At 55.2% G+C, this 15704-nt stretch overlaps 1 protein-coding gene across 1 annotated transcript in view; it reads right to left on the reverse strand.

Moving 5' to 3' along the window:
* Positions 1 to 15704, reverse strand: part of HYDIN (HYDIN axonemal central pair apparatus protein) — a 148014-nt gene that overhangs the window by 9522 nt on the left and 122788 nt on the right. The window contains exons 57-72 of the mRNA XM_051629185.1: positions 15542 to 15653; positions 14739 to 14943; positions 14147 to 14382; positions 12769 to 12920; positions 10995 to 11187; positions 10363 to 10471; positions 9153 to 9410; positions 7890 to 8032; positions 7404 to 7622; positions 6434 to 6594; positions 5493 to 5605; positions 3626 to 3830; positions 2919 to 3131; positions 2155 to 2293; positions 1667 to 1832; positions 1319 to 1466 (exon numbers count right to left, since the gene is read on the reverse strand). Coding sequence (XP_051485145.1) covers positions 1319 to 1466; positions 1667 to 1832; positions 2155 to 2293; positions 2919 to 3131; positions 3626 to 3830; positions 5493 to 5605; positions 6434 to 6594; positions 7404 to 7622; positions 7890 to 8032; positions 9153 to 9410; positions 10363 to 10471; positions 10995 to 11187; positions 12769 to 12920; positions 14147 to 14382; positions 14739 to 14943; positions 15542 to 15653 — 2772 coding nt within the window. The remainder of the gene's footprint in view (positions 1 to 1318; positions 1467 to 1666; positions 1833 to 2154; positions 2294 to 2918; positions 3132 to 3625; positions 3831 to 5492; positions 5606 to 6433; positions 6595 to 7403; positions 7623 to 7889; positions 8033 to 9152; positions 9411 to 10362; positions 10472 to 10994; positions 11188 to 12768; positions 12921 to 14146; positions 14383 to 14738; positions 14944 to 15541; positions 15654 to 15704) is intronic.

Raw genomic sequence — 15704 nt, forward strand, 5'->3', positions numbered from 1 at the left:
CTGTGGAGCAAACCCTGGTGAGACCTGTGCAGGGTGTGATGATCCCACGCAAGGAAATGGCAGAGGACACAACAAGGCAGCAAGCCCTGAGTAGCACTGACCTTACTGCCCTGGCCCTGTGCTACAGGGGGCAGCGTTGGGTGGAGACCCCACTTCTGGCCCAGGCACTGAGGAGGCCACTCAGAGACCTCTCTGATCCATATGACCCCAATCTGTGATCTCCACAGAGACCTCTCTGTTCCATATGACAGGGGTGACACCCTCTTTGCCAAGCAGAACCCTCCAGCTCCCCTGACAGCAGCACAACATGGGTGCCACCAAACTGCCTCCTTCTGATTTTTATGGATAATCATAGACTGGTTTGGGTTGGAAGGGACCTTCAAGATCATCTGGATCCAACCCCCTGCATGGGCAGGGACCCCTCCCAGCAGCCCAGGTTGCTCCAAGCCCCATCCAACCTGCCCTTCAACACTGCCAGGGATGGGGCAGCCACAGCTTCCCTGGGCAACCTGGGCCAGGCTCTCACCACCCTCACACCAAAGAATTTCCTCCTTATGTCCAACCTCAATCTCAAATGGGGCAGCCACGACCTCTAATTTCTGGGCTCATGACCAAACACATCCAAACTACAGAGATTTCAGGAATCACCACTTCCCAGGGGAGCCACAGGAACTGCCCCAAGATGCTCTCTTATCATGACAAGCCAAAATTCAGCAGCTTTGAAGCCACAGCAAAGCTGCCCCAGAGCCAACACGTCCTCCTCACACCTGGGACCTCCAGGGTGAACCAGGAGATGAGCTGGTGACCTTTTATACTTCTTGGACCACGTCTGATCTCAAGGCATGGCTGCAGGTTGCAAGGAAAGAGCCTCTGTTTTCTGGCAGGTGACCCTGCCAACCCCAACAAGCTGGGCAAGCCTGTCCCCCGTGGTGGGCTCTGCTGACCTCAGAGGCTTTGCACCATGTGTGGTGGGCTCTGTCACTAAAGGAACCCAGGGAAAACAGGAGACCTTGCACATTTAGGGAGTCACGGGGCTAAACTCTCCCCAAAATACTTTTCTCATCAAAACCAGAAGATCCAAAGCCTGATTTTTTTTTTTTTCCAGGAAGGGGGCTTAGAAGACAGTGAAACACCCAACACTTTATGGAGAAACCTGCAGCTTCCTGGTGTCCCCATGGGGAAGGAAGGACACAGGGCAGATGTGTGGCACTGCTGGGAGCCACCTGGTGCCTGGTTTTGGGGTGGAAGCCCCAGAAGCAAAGTGACAGTGCAAGGTTTGGCACACGGGAGAGGGAAGGTGGCCTGGGAGCCCTGTTACCTTGAGGTAGCAGCAATGGAGCCTTCCATGGGCTCCAACTTCACGGAGGAGCAGCATCCCTCAGAGAAGAGAGAGCTTTCTCTGAAAGCAAAGCTGAAGGCTTCCTTCTCACTGTTGACCATATAGATAGTCTGTTGTACCTGGTGCCCTGGGGAGAGGACAAAGCAGCTGCTGCAAATCCTTTGCTCCTCCCTTCCCCTCCCTCTCCCTTGCACACCGGGAGCTGGATGATCTGCTCACAGGTGCCCATTTCCATTTCCCTTGTTGAACCCTGGTGGAACAACGGGAGGGCTGGGCCCCTGGAAGCTCCCCATCTGAGGGTTTAAGGGGTCACCACGGTGTGCTCACCAATCAGCAGGATCTGGAAGTTCAGGTGGCATCTGTCCAGAGCCACCAGCGGATCGGTGGCAGTGCCCGCCAAGAGGAACGGGACCGAAATGCTCTGCTCAGGGATTCTGAAGACCCAGAAGGATTCTGTGATGCCCAGGTGCTGAGGGATGAACTCAAACTTCAACTGTGGGAGAAGAGAGAGAAAGAAAGGGTAGTTGCTGCTCTTGGCAGGGTAAGGGGGTTGGTGGGGAGCAGTCTATAGCACCAAGAAACCCCAGGAACCTCCACCTTCTGCTGCTGTGAGCTCAGAGCTGGGCTGCTGGCAGCCCCAAAGCTGCAAGATGTGTGCAGCTTCATCTGCCAGCTCATTTCCACAGCACCCACAAGGTTCCTCATGGTCTTGGCAAGCTCCCAGTGAGGTGGGACACCCAGCAACTGCAGCCATAGCTGATGTCAAACTGGCATACGTGCCTACTGGATCTACCTTCTTCATTTTCTGCACCCACCTCTGCTTTCTTCCCTGGTTGGAGTTGACCTCTCTCTGTGAGGCAGAAGAAAGCCACCTGGCCTGGTGGGGCTTCAGGATCTTGACAAGTCCACTGGAAGGAATACATGGAGCCAGTTGGGTTCATAACCAGGAAGGTCCTGGGCACACAAAGCAAAGAGGACCACTGAGGTGGTGTTGGGATGGTAATGACTGTCCTGTAGCAGACAGCAGGCACTGCCAGTCCTGGACACCATCTGGAAGAAGTTGTTTGGTGTAGGGGAACAACGTTGGGAGCACAAACATGTCACCTGCTTCCTAAGGGCCTTGGTGGCTACAGATTAATGGCTACCAACAAATGGGCAAGGATGTAGCCCAACTCTTGCACACTCAAGTGGTAAAATCAAGGCCAGTAAGACTCCTCTGGAAGAGGACACACTCTGTTGTGGCTGCAGCCTTCACCAACCGTGTGTGACTGGTGTCTCAAAGGAGTGAGGACATCCCAAGGATGCTCTTCCAAGGGACAAAGGTTGTACTGGCCACAAAGCATGGGCTGGGGGTACGTGGTCCTCCCAGACTGACCCACACCTTGTTGAAGAAAGGGACAAGAATGAAAAATTGGCCAGTTGGTCTTCACTGACCAGCTCAAAACAGGCTGGTGGCCAAGTGTCAGCAGACAGATAAGGTCCAGATGTGCCCTGGGGCTTGGAAATGGAGCTGGAGAGGTCCCTGATTGACAGAGGCGACCAGGAGACCATCAACAGGAGCAGCTATGCTCACACCTACCTGCAGTTCCTGCCACCCACTCCAGCTGCTGCAAACTCAACCACCTTCGTGTTGAGGTCAAACGTTGTCCCCTTTGGTCCCTGCACACCCGAGCTGTGCCTTCTTGCAGTGATGTAGTCAGACTCTTCCAGCTCAAAGTGGTAACGTGGCATCAGGCTTGTCCCCTTCACAGCCACCTCTGGGCCCTTCTGACCAGGCTCCAGGTTGGGAATACTGGGAAGGGAGGGACTAGTATCAGCCAGCTGAACTTCTCCAGCCAGCCAACTGCTTGCTTGTCTCCTTGTAGAGCACAAGGGTTGTGTCCTCTCTCCACGCAAGCACTGAGCAGGAAACCAAGCAGAACTGCACTCCCTGCCATGGAGGCAGGAACATAAACGTGTCCAGAGATCAACCACAGCCCCCAGGTTCCTGTGTAGATAAGGAGACCATGCTTGTCTGATAAGGAAGCAGAACAAGGGTCTGGCTGCTCCCTCAGCAGCCTTCCTGGCTTTCTCATTCCAGGTTTTTACCACCCTCCAGGAACTTAGTATTTCACACAATGTCATTTCCCAGTGCCTCCTGCTTCTGCCAAGGCTGGATGATGCTCCTGCACGTTGGTTGCTCCTCCACGGGTGCTGCTGTCCCCAGGTCTGCCCTCCCACCCCCCTAGGCCAGAGGTGTCACCACAACAATCCCCTAACAAGTGAGTGGCCCTGGAAGTTTCCTACCTGCAGAGCATGTGGCTCTCAAAGTCCCTCACGTGCACTGGAGAGAACTTCATCTGGAATTGCTGCTCCTGGCCAGCAGGGATGGTGCCACTGCAGGGCTCGACAGAGAAGGGAGAACCCAGAGAGGAGTTCTGGGAGGAGGGGATGGAATCAAGGCTGGATGGGAGCACGGCAGTGGCATCAGAAGTGGAGTGGTGGGAATCCCCTGTGGTAAGGAACAAGTCAGGACAGGTTCTTTCAAGAAGGAAATCCTGTCCCCTCTGCCTCCTGCTGCAGGAGGACAGAGGGGAGCTGGGATGCACTTGGAGCATCCCTGGCCAAGTGCTTTCAGCAGGGCCCCCCCCCGACGAGGGACATGGAGAGCCATCAGGTTCCTCTTTGTTCCTCTGTTACTGATCACTAAATTGTAACCCCAGAGAGTCCTGGGGACAGGTGTGACAGGGAGGACAGACAGGAGGGGGAACAGAGGGGGCAGCAAGTACAGGGAAAAGACCCAGAGAACTGACTGAACCACAGCACAGCACTGACCACCCCCTGTGAAGATGCTGGGGTGACAGCCAGGGAGGTGGGTCAACAAAGAGTGGGCCCAGGAGTAAAGGCAGTCACTTCACTCCATGCTTTTACACACTCTCCATCTCCAGGACTGGGCAGATGGATGCAAACTTCTGCAGAGTGTTCATCCTCAAACCATATCCAGGAAACAACAGCAGAGATGTTACAGCATCCGGGAAAATTTCTGGGTGCTGTTTCACACCCCAGAACAGCCAGCCTTGGCACTGGGCTTGAAGGACAGTGACAGGTCCTAAGCATCAAGTTCCAGTGGTGGGAGCCTGGCCCAGGTTGCCCAGGGAAGCTGTGGCTGCCCCATCCCTGGCAGTGTTGAAGGGCAGGTTGGATGGGGCTTGGAGCAACCTGGGTTGGTGGGAGGTGTCCCTGCCCAGGCAGGGGGTTGGGACTGGGTGATCTTGAAGGTCCCTTCCCACCCAAACCAGTCTGGCATTCTAAGTCCTGCCCCCCTGTGGCCTGCAGGACTGAATTTTCTTTGTTTTGCCTGGTGGAGAGGAGGCTCTGGGGAACAGCACCACTCTGTCCTTCCCTCCCTTTCCTTCTTTCCTCTTTGCTGGGCTTCCAGAGCCCACAATCAGCCAGGTAATGGCACAGCCACAGAGCAGCTCAGCAGGAGCCTCCTCTGTGCCAGGGAAAACCCAACACCCCCAGGGGAGGGAGTTAAGCACATTCCAAGGGCTTTGGTTGGACAAGCTGCCTGTGCCAGGAACCACCAGGGCTGACAGCTCTCCTGCTCCTGATGACACCTCTGGGACAGGTTCCCCACAGAACCAAGCTGCTCCCAAGGACACTTGTGTGCTCAGGCACAACCACCTCATGGCAGGTTAACAAGTCCTGGCCCTTCCACTGAGCTCTGACCCCTGCAGCAAACACCCCAGTGTCCTGAGTCAGGAGGGTTTGATTTTCAGCAGTGACTTTGCCCTGGGCTGGGGAACTGCACACAGACAGTGCCTGCAGGTCACCTAGCTCATGGTTACACCATCCCAGGCTCAGAGACTTCCCAAAGAGGGGCCCTGATGTCCCCCTTCCCAGTCCTGACCCCCCCGTGGGGCTCTCCCCTCAGCCAGGCTCAGCTCCTGCACAGAGAGCAAGTGTCAGAGCAAGCACAGGAGGGGCTGAAAGGCAAGGAGAAAGTCTCCAGTTGCAGCTGAGAAGATGCTGCCAGAAGGAGAGGACTGGACAGAGGTGGAAAAGCCACTCATGTTTTGGGGAGAAGTGACATGTCCTGCTCCCCAAGGCCTCAGGTACCAACTGAAACCCCTCGGGCACCTCCATCTGCCACCCAGAGCCAGGGCCTTACCAACCAGATGGGATGGGAGCTGCCCCTCAGTCGAGCTCACTGCCCTGTCATCCTCCACAGCCTCCCTCCAGGTGTATTCCAGGGCCACATTCCCTGGATTCCACAGCTTGAAACTGAAAAGCAAGGAAGAGGAATCACAAGTCGGAAAAAATCCAAAGCCAAGTAGAGAAGTTAACACTGCAGGGTGGGCCCCTGGCACCCCTTCCTTTCTGCTGGGCAACAGCATCTCCCCCAGACAACTTTGCCATGGCTAGATCACTGCCCCAAGACAAAGCATCTCCAAGTCTGGAAGTTAAAGAGGGAAGGGCAGATGTGGTGCCCAGGAGACTTCATCTGAGGGGCTTATTCTGGTCTGACATCTCAGTTTGACATGATTTGGACTGCAAACTTGTCCTCAAGCAGAGGAGGACAGGCAACAGGCACTGAAAGCAGAACTGTAGCTGTGGTCAGCAGAAAGGTAGAGCAAGAATTGCACCTCTCCTGACATGTCCTGGCAGGGTGGCAGCCACCACCTCCTGCTTGGCTTTGTGTGCAGATGTGTGAACCCCAGCACCCAGCCAGGACTTGGGAAGGTGAAGCAATAAAGGAGTTGTTGAAAGGGATGACCAGCAGCTGAGACTGAACATGAAGCCCTAGGAGGGACACAGGTCCACAGGTGGCATGTATCCAGGCCCTGAGATGTGTCAAAATGTGAGGGGAAGCTGAAAGCTCAGGCTCAGAAGGCAGCAGGACCCCTTTCCAAGGCTGATCAGCCTGACAGAAATGAGAAGAGGTTTCTTAAGTGGCCAAGAAATAAATGAGTCAGTGAAACCTTTGTTACCACAGGACCATGAGTAGAAGGAAAAGCAGAGGCCACACAGCTCTGGGGAAGCAGACACTGGGTCAGCCCTGGGCCAAGGCAGCTCCCACCCACAGGTCCCTGCCTGGTCTCCAACACTCACGTGAAGGTCCTGGTCTGGAAGAGCATGGTCTGCTCAAACTCAATCGAGTCTGTATCCAGCCTGAACTGGGCATAGTCAATCACAGCACTGAGGAGAAGCTCCACGTCATGGCTGCTGCTCTCCAGGACAGTGTGAGCTGGCTCTGGATCTATCTCCATCACCTCCAAACAGGAGAGGGAAAAACCACTGAGCAGAGCCCAGAAAGGCAGGCTGAGCAGGGAGCCTTTTTGGCCTCCACGTTCAGCCACATATAGGGGTGAGGAAGGACCATTCTCACTTATTTCCCTGGATAGATGATGAAATTTGACCCTTTCATTACAGTGTTTGTTTCCACCTGCTGATCAAAGCCATCACTGGGAACACACCCACGGGGACTATGGCCAAGTATCAGTCCCTGTGTTTCAACCCTGTGGAGTGTCTGAGCTTTTTCTTGGTCCTCTCTGCACCCAGCAACCCTCTCATTCAGGATTAAGATCCTCTGCCAGAGCTCCATGGCTGGAGAACCCCAAGAAGGCAACCCTTAGAAAGCACCTTCTTATTCTTGTCTTAGGAGAATCTGGATGTCACACCTGGAGCAGCCAGACTGGGAGGGGCTGGAGACAGGCATGTGGGGATGGGAATGAGCTTGCCAGAGAAGTCTCCAATTGATGCTCTGATGGGGAAGTTTGGATTCCAGGTCTTATAATGGTTTAGAAACTAGGGAAGAACCATCACCTGAGATAAGCATGTCTGGCAATAACAGCAGTCAAAGCAAGTTTCTGGAGATGATACCTCTCCAGCCTCCTGCCTGACCACCTGGGCTGCTTCACAGTGAGGTATCTCAGGTGACACACACCCCACAACCAAACTCTCTGGCATTAGTGGAGACAGAGCTCAGAGCTGTCAGGAGGAAGCAGGAGCTGCTCAGCTAGCAGAGAGGGTCTCCTAGGGTTCTTTCTGGAGAAGCTCCCTTAGCTATTGTGTTTCTTACCTTCTCCTTGACAGGCCAGGTGGCTCCTGGGCCCCTGGTGGCATCCACCCACTTGGCGGTGCGCAGGCGGTCGTCCCAGCTGGGAACCTGCTCTGGAGGCAGGTGGAAGGTGATCCGAGACACCTGACACTTCACAGGCTGCCTCCTGAAGGTGACGGCCACCTGCGACTGCAAGGTGACCGTGATGTCCTTGGCACAGCCAGCGTGGAGGTGGCCCACCTAGGGAGAACCAGAGACCAAAGTGGGGACACTGGCAAGGGCAGGACGGAGAGGCGAGGGGTGGATGTGAGCAGCCCTGCCAGGAAGCTCCACCTGGTTTGAGAGAGCAAGGTCCAAGACCTTCCCCAGATGGAGCCTCTTCTGCGGGGCCGACAGCCCTGCCGCCCCAGGGATGGCACCACCCACCTGGTGACCCTCTGGGAGTTCCCAGCTCCTGGGAAGTGGTTGGGCAGCAGGGAAGGGCAGAGCCCCCCCCCCCCAGCTCACCTGGGGGGAGAAGTGGAAGGGGGGGTCTGCCCCCCACTGGAAGCGCACGGCGTCCGCCCGGCTGCGGTTGGTGATGGTGAAGGTGGCAGCGTAGGGGGTCCCGACGTGACACTCCCCAAACTGGATGTGATCCACTCTGGCAGCTGGGGAGAGCGAGAGCAAGAGACCTCAGGGAGCAGTAAGGTCCATCTGGCCCCTCCCAGACCCATCTATGTCCAACTCCCTCCCTCGCTCCAAGCCCTGCTCCCTCTGGGAGATGCAGTTCCCCATCCTCCTGCTTCCAGAGCCACCGTGGCACGTCCCTAAACACCTGGCTCACAGAGCACCAGGTCCACTGGGTGACAGCACAGGTCTGGTTAGATAGATGATCATACGTGGTCTTCAGAGCACACTATGGGCTGACAGACCTCCTTTGAGAGACACTCAGCTGAAGGCTGGTATCTCCAACCCTTCCCTGCAACCTTCTTCCTTGAAAGAGGATCTTCCCTTCCCTTTATGACCATGAGCCAGCAATGTGCCCTTGTGGCTAAGAAGGCCAATGGCATCCTGGGGTGTATTAGAAAGGGTGTGGTTAGTAGGTCAAGAGAGGTTCTCCTCCCCCTCTATTCTGCATTGGTGAGGCCACATCTGGAATATTGTGTCCAGTTCTGGGCCCCTCAGTTCAAGAGGGACAGGGAAGTGCTGGAAAGAGTCCAGCACAGAGCCACAAGGATGATTAAGGGAGTGGAACATCTCCCTGATGAGGAAAGGCTGAGGGAGCTGGGTCTCTTTAGCTTGGAGAAAAGGAGACTGAGGGGGGACCTCATCAATGTTTACAAATATGTAAAGGGTGAGTGTCAAGACGATGGAGTTAAGCTTTTTTCAGTGAAGACCAGTGATAGGACAAGGAGTAATGGATACAAGTTGGAGCATAGGAGGTTTAAGATGAATATCAGGAAAAATTTTTTTACTGTGAGAGTGACAGAGCACTGGGACAGGCTGCCCAGAGAGGTTGTGGAGTCTCCTTCTCTGGAGACATTCAAAACCCGCCTGGACGCCTTCCTGTGTGATGTGCTCTGGGTGACCCTGCTCTGGCAGGGGGGTTGGACTAGATGATCTTTCGAGGTCCCTTCCAACCCCTAGGATTCTATGATTCTATGATTCTATGATTCTCACGTTTCCGAGCATGGCTGCTCTGCCAAGGCAACAGGACCTGGCCCAGGTTGAGCAGAACCGTGTGTTTTCCTATTCCTGACTCCACCTGGGCAGCCTCTCCTCTCTTACCCTCCACTGTGTCTTCCTCAGGACTGTCCTCAATGTCCTCCTTGCTGTCTGCCTCTAGGCCGCGGATGTTATCCAGGGTGAAGTCATCCTCGTAGCCTTCCCCCACCAGCTGAATGTTGGTCTCTTCGTAGGGGTTGTCCACCACGGACAGGCGGATCTTCCCCTCCACACGTTGGGCCAGGATGGGTTTGAAAAGCACATCAAACTCTGCTGATTCCTCGTGATGCAGGAGCAGGGAAGCAGTGTGGGGCTTCCTCCCTGCACAGCGAGGGAAGGCAGAGACAAGGGATCCAGCCACGCAGAGGGAAGGCTTCCATGGGGTTTCAAAAGGAATTTGAAGTTGAAACCCAACTGTCTCTAAGCACAGGTTCTCCACCAGTGGTTCCAGACCTCACTCCTATGTTCACAAGACTGACACCAGCACATGGATCACTGCTGAAGTGTCTTATCCCCAGGTTAACACCAGCTGTCCCCTCCTGCCACACTGTCAAGCTGAGTCAAAGCAGGGGTTTAGCCTCTGAGGGCTGGCTGGGGGCTCAGGGGCTGCCTCTGCTCAGGCTGGTAACTCCCCATGGCCAGGAGAGGCCTCAAATGGTGCATTCAAGTCATTGTTCAGCCTGGAAAATAAAAGGCTCCAGGGAGACCTTAGAGCACCTGCCAGGGCCTGAAGGGGCTCCAGGAAAGCTGGGGAGGGACTTGGGACAAGGGCAGGGAGGGAGAGGACAAGGGGGAAGGGATTAAAGCTGGAGGAGGGAGATTGAGGTTGGACATGAGGAGGAAACTCTTTGGTGTGAGGGTGGTGAGAGCCTGGCCCAGGTTGCCCAGGGAAGCTGTGGCTGCCCCATCCCTGGCAGTGTTGAAGGGCAGGTTGGATGGGGCTTGGAGCAACCTGGGCTGGTGGGAGGTGTCCCTGCCCAGGCAGGGGGTTGGATCTAGATGATCTTGAAGGTCCCTTCCCACCCAAACTAGTCTGGGATTCTATGACAGTCCCCCACAACTCAACACACCATGGCCAGAAGAACAGAAAACCTTCCTCCAGCTTGCTAGGAGGTAACCCTGCAAAGAGTCCATGTGCAAAACCAGGGGAACAGAGAGACCCAGGAAAAAAAAAACCACCACACCTAACATCTGGCTGCTGCTTGGCCAAGCCCAGAGAAGGGCACACATTTCCCCTTGGTGGACAACCATGCTTCACGGTCCATGGATTTACCTTCTCTAGGAGAGTCCTCCTTCATGCCCCCAGGTTCATAGATGCAGTGTGTGGTGGGCCTGGCCTTCAGGGAGAAAACTCCCCCTTCATCCAACAGGTCTATCATCAGCTGGGAAGAGGGAACACAGAGCAGGACCACAGTGGTGTGGGTGCAGGATGGCATGGGGCACCCCACAGAGCTCCCTGCTTCACACACACCTCTTAGCACCAAGAGGAAGTCAAGATCAGGCAGGAAATAAAAGTATTCTAATTAAAATTTAACCAAGCAGGACATGAAGCACTGCAAGTAATGAGCAGAAAGCAATTAAACTGCAACTGAGTTTAATTAAAACGTAGTAAAATGTGATCAACTCTCCTTTAATGTAACTGGGACTTCACACATTCCCATGTGAGAACCACAGGGGGAGAAGAGAGATGGGGAAAAACACCCAACCAAGATTCTTGTGTAGAACTGGAAAAGACAGACTGGTCAGAAAACCACATCTCCAAGAAGAACACCCTTCCTGGGGAGCAGCACCCAGTCAGTTCCTTAAAAAGAACTTCTGAGACCTGTTCCCAGGTCTACTGAGTTTTCTGGGACTTTACCTTTGTGGGAAAAGACCAGATGATGCATCCCCTGAGGAGGTCCTCACCTGGACAGGTATGATGCCACTGTTGTGAAGGACCAGGGGGAGTTGTTGTGCATCACCCAGCAGCAGCTTCTTGAAGAGGAGCAGAGGGTTCCCCCTCCTGTTGCAGAGGACTGGGCGCAGGATAGTCACCCGAGGCAGGTTCCCATCTCCACTGATCTCAAAGGTCAGACTCTGTGCTTTAATTGCTGCAGAGCTGCAGGAGAGGCAGAGGAGAAACCATGACCATTGGTAAGGAGAAACCAGAAACCTTTGGTGAGACCCGGGCCCAGGTTGCTCAGGGAAGCTGTGGCTGCCCCATCCCTGGCAGTGTTGAAGGGCAGGCTGGATGGGGCTTGGAGCAACCTGGACTGGTGGGAGGTGTCCCTGCCCATGCAGGGGGTTGGATCTAGATGATCTTGAAGGTCCCTTCCAACCCAAACCAGTCTGGGATTCCATGATTATGGCTGGCACAAGCCCATTCCCCCTTGCCAAGCAATGAAGCAAGTGCCACCTGGCTGGTACTCCTGTTCCCCAGGACACAGCTGCCCCTCACCAGGGCCATTCACCAGAGGAACCTGCTTGGAACAGCCAAGGCCTTCCAGGAGAACAGTTACAAATCATTTCCCCTTCCTCAACTCCTGCAGTTCAGCAGCTAAATAATAAGGCAAGAGATGAGACGTGGCAAATGTCCTGGCTGTGGGGACAGGAGACACGTGCAAAAAGCACAAGCACAGCATGAAAACAGTACAAAACCAACAAGGGAGAAGTGAATAAATAACAGCATCAGGGAAGATTCTTTCCAAGGACACTAAACCAGCAATTGCTTATTAGGGCAGAAAACTGGCTTGTTCTGTCCCAGTTTGGTGACTAAAGGGTTGAGGAACAGCAGGTGAAGAGCCCTGGCACAAACAGAGGTCCCAGGACAGAGGAACTGGGCTCCAATCACTCCTTAACATAAAATATCTTAATATACCCCAGGTGATCACAGAGGATCATCTCATTGGAACACAAACAAGGAGGGAACCTCGCTGACCCACTGGCACAGAAACCACTTCATCTCATCCTTTGTCCTTGGAAAGCCCCAGCTCAGCTGCTGCACATCTCCACCTCCTTCTGAGTCATAAAATCATGGAATGGTTTAGGTTGGAAGGGACCTTCAAAATCATCTAGATCCAACGCCCCTGCATGGGCAGGGACACCTCCCACCAGCCCAGGTTGCTCCAAGCCCCATCCAACCTGCCCTTCAACACTGCCAGGGATGGGGCAGCCACAGCTTCCCTGGGCAACCTGGGCCAGGCTCTCACCACCCTCACACTCCAGAATTCCCTCCTCATGTCTCACCTCAATCTCCCTCTTCCAGTTTTAATCCCTTCCCTCTTCTCCTCTCCCTCCCTGCCCTTGTCCCAAGTCCCTCCCCGCCCTTGTCCCAAGTCCCTCCCCAGCTTTCCTGGAGCCCCTTCAGGCACTGGAAGCTGCTCTAAGGTCTCCCTGGAGCCTTTTCTTCTCCAGGCTGAACACCCCAACTCCCCCAGCCTGGCTCCAGAGCAGAGCTGCTCCTGCTCTTGGATCATCAAATAACTTCCTAATATTACCCTGTCCTCCCAGTTACCCCTACAGGCTAAACTATCACTCTTACTTCTCTGCTCTACCCAGTAGTTACTGGTTCCTACATTACATGAAGCACTCAGGGCTACTACGAGTTAAGCTTACAGAGAGATCTACAACCCCCCAGAGGAGAAATACCAGAAAGGTTGTGTGTGTGTGTCCCCCTCCAAGCTTTCCCAGGGTGATTTACCTTGCCCGGACGTCGAGGGAAGCTTCAAACAGGCACTGGTAGCTCTGCATGGTTTGTGGGGTGAAGAGCACGGTGGCAAAGATGTGGGAGTGACTGGGCACACACACCCGAGTGGGATCCACCTCGAAAACGTCACTGACGCGGCTGGTGGGCTTGGAGGAAGCCAGAGAGTGGGGTCAGGAGGAAACACCCTTTGACATCACGCCCTTTTCTTCAGCTATGGATCACAGGGAACAGCCCCGGGCAGTGGGTCTTCTCTCCTGCTTCCCTGGATGGGTTCCTGCCACCTCACAGGGTGACTCCAAAGCGGTGCTGACCTCGCCCAGGGAGCTGGGTCAGAGAGCCCAGGAGTGCAGGAGGTGGTTTTGAGAGCTGGGCAGCCAGCCCACCACAGATGGGAGGTGGAGATTGCATGGAAAACCCTGCAAATCTCCAGCAGCATCCTGGCTTGTGGCAGCAACTGTGGCCAGCAGGAGCAAGGCAGTGACCATCCCCTGTGCTGGGCACTGCTGAGGCTGCACCTCAAATCTTGGGGTCAGGTCTGGGCCCCTCAGGACAAGAAGGACATGGAGGGGCTGGAGCGTGTCCAGAGAAGGGCAGTGGAGCTGGGGAAGGGGTTGGAGCACAAGGAGAAGGGTCTGGAGAACTTGTGAGGAGCAGCTGAGGGAGCTGGGGGTGTCCAGCCTGGAGACAAGGAGGCTGAGGGGAGACCTGCTGGCTCTGCAGCTGCCTGAGAGGAGGTTGGAGCCAGGGGGGTTGGTCTCTGCTCCCAAGGAACCAGTGATGGGACAAGAGGAGATGGCCTCAAGTTGCACCAGGGGAGGGTTAGGTTGGATCTTGGGAGCAGTTTCTTCCCCCAGAGGGTTGTCAGGCCCTGGCCCAGGCTGCCCAGGGCAGGGGTGATGTCCCCATCCCTGGAGGGGTTTCCAAGCCCTGGAGATGGTGCTGAGGGACACGGGGCAGTGGTGGCCTTGGCCGGGCTGGGTGAAAGGTTGGACTCGGTGACCTTAAAGGTCTTTTCCAGCCAAAAAAATTCTATGATTAAAAAAATCCAGAATTGACCTTCAAAGAGAAGAAAAAGACCAGGGAGCATGAGGAAATGGTCTGCTCTGAACCTTGGCACAGCAACCCAGTAGAAAAGCCCCCTGGCTGGGTTTCCAAGAGATGTTCAGAAGGGTTCAGGTCCCTCACCAAAGACCCAAAGGAGAGGGCCAACCTTGCTTGAGACACACTGGAATCAACCCAACTGACACCCCTTGAAGTCTGACCTGCACTGAGCTGAACTGGTCTGGGCAAGAGGTTTAACAAACCTGGAGAAGCAGCCAGGCTGCCACAAAGCCCCTGCAGAGCAACACCCACCATGGCCTCTTCTTCTTACCTTACTGGGGTTGGGCTTGATGGAGAGGATCAAGTCACAGGGGATTTTGCCCATGTTGCGGATCTTGAAACGAGCTGTGGCCTGGTGCCCAACCAGAACATTGGTGAAGATGAACTTGTTCTCCTCTGTGATGAACACACCCTTGTCTTGAATGGTCTGTAGGACCTGCCAGACCTTGGTGTTGCTGCAGATTCGATGCTCCTCAAAGATGGACTCGACGTCGTCAAAAACAAATCCTGTGAGCAGATGAGAGGGGAGGGGGGGGGCTGGGGTTGGAGGAGCCTTCCTGCTGAGTTCATCTGGACCCTGCTGGGCTTGATAAGCCCTTCCTGCCCAGGTCCCTGCAAAACCCAACCTGGTGGGGTTGGTGGCTGTGAGGATGGAGCTCAGTCACCCTCAGCCTTCAAGGGCCTTGCTTTCCTTTTCCATTTCCACACACCCCTCCCAGCCCCTCCCCACCAGCAGACCTGAAAAGGACTGGGACCTCTGAGGATTTGGAGGTGGGACCTCAGGGGTCAGGGTGCCTTTCTGTCTACATCTGGGTGCTGAGCAGCAGCAGGTCTGGCCACGGGAACCTGTGGATGGGGTGTACCTGGGAGGCAGGACTCAGCAGCCAGGCTATAGGAGATGCCAAGGGGGTTGTCCTTGGGGTCTCTGTCACTGATATCGATGGAGAGGTTCTCCCTGCTTGTCCCCAGGGGCTCTGCACAACAATCCACCATGATGACCTGCTGGGCCCCAGGAGGGATGGAACCAAAGCCTGGGTACACCGTGAACATGCCTGCAGTGATACGAGCCTGTGGAAAGAGAGGAGAGGATGACATCCAACAGCCTGCCCTTCACATCTCCAGCCAGGACTCCTTGACCTCCAGCCTGGCCCAAGCCCCCGATCCCAGACCAGGAAGGGATGACTCCCATGGTCCAGAGGCAGCCCCAGGATGACCTGAAGGAGCTGGGAGGAGGTGTAGGCTTGTCCTGAGGGACACAGAGAAAGGAGCTTGGGTGGCAAGGGTGGAGGTGATAGCTGGGATCCTTCAACCTCCAGGAGAGCAGAGACAACTGAGAAATGATGGGAGAGAAGAGGGAGGGGGCTGGGAAGAAGGAAAAGCAAGGACATCTCATCCCAGCAGACTGGGAGTTCAAACAGGGACATCCCAAATCTGTGGCACTCCCGGACCTCTTTGGGCCAGCAGCTGCCACAGGACCTGCTGGCCTCTCCTGACCACCCAGCTCCAGCTCTGAGCCAGAGCACGGGACTCTCAGTGGGACTGAGCAGCTGCTGCTTGTGCCTGGGAGATGATGGATCTCCAGCACACAGACCACCTCCTGTCTTGTGGCACAGCAGTTTCCCCCCACCCCAGCTACAGTGGTTCTTGGAGAGCAGGAGCCACCCACCTGCGTGGTGCTCGTGTCCTTCTGCAGCAAGGTCTTGCTTTGCTTGACTGAGAAAGACCCTTTTCTTAAGCTTGCACTCTCCATGGAGTGGGTGGATTTGAGTTGGTGACTACTGAGAGGAGAAAGCAGAAGACATCCATCATGCTGAGCTCCTCTGGCCTTT

Source organism: Apus apus, chromosome 11, assembly GCF_020740795.1.
Source record: "Apus apus isolate bApuApu2 chromosome 11, bApuApu2.pri.cur, whole genome shotgun sequence".
Lineage (NCBI taxonomy): Eukaryota > Metazoa > Chordata > Aves > Apodiformes > Apodidae > Apus > Apus apus.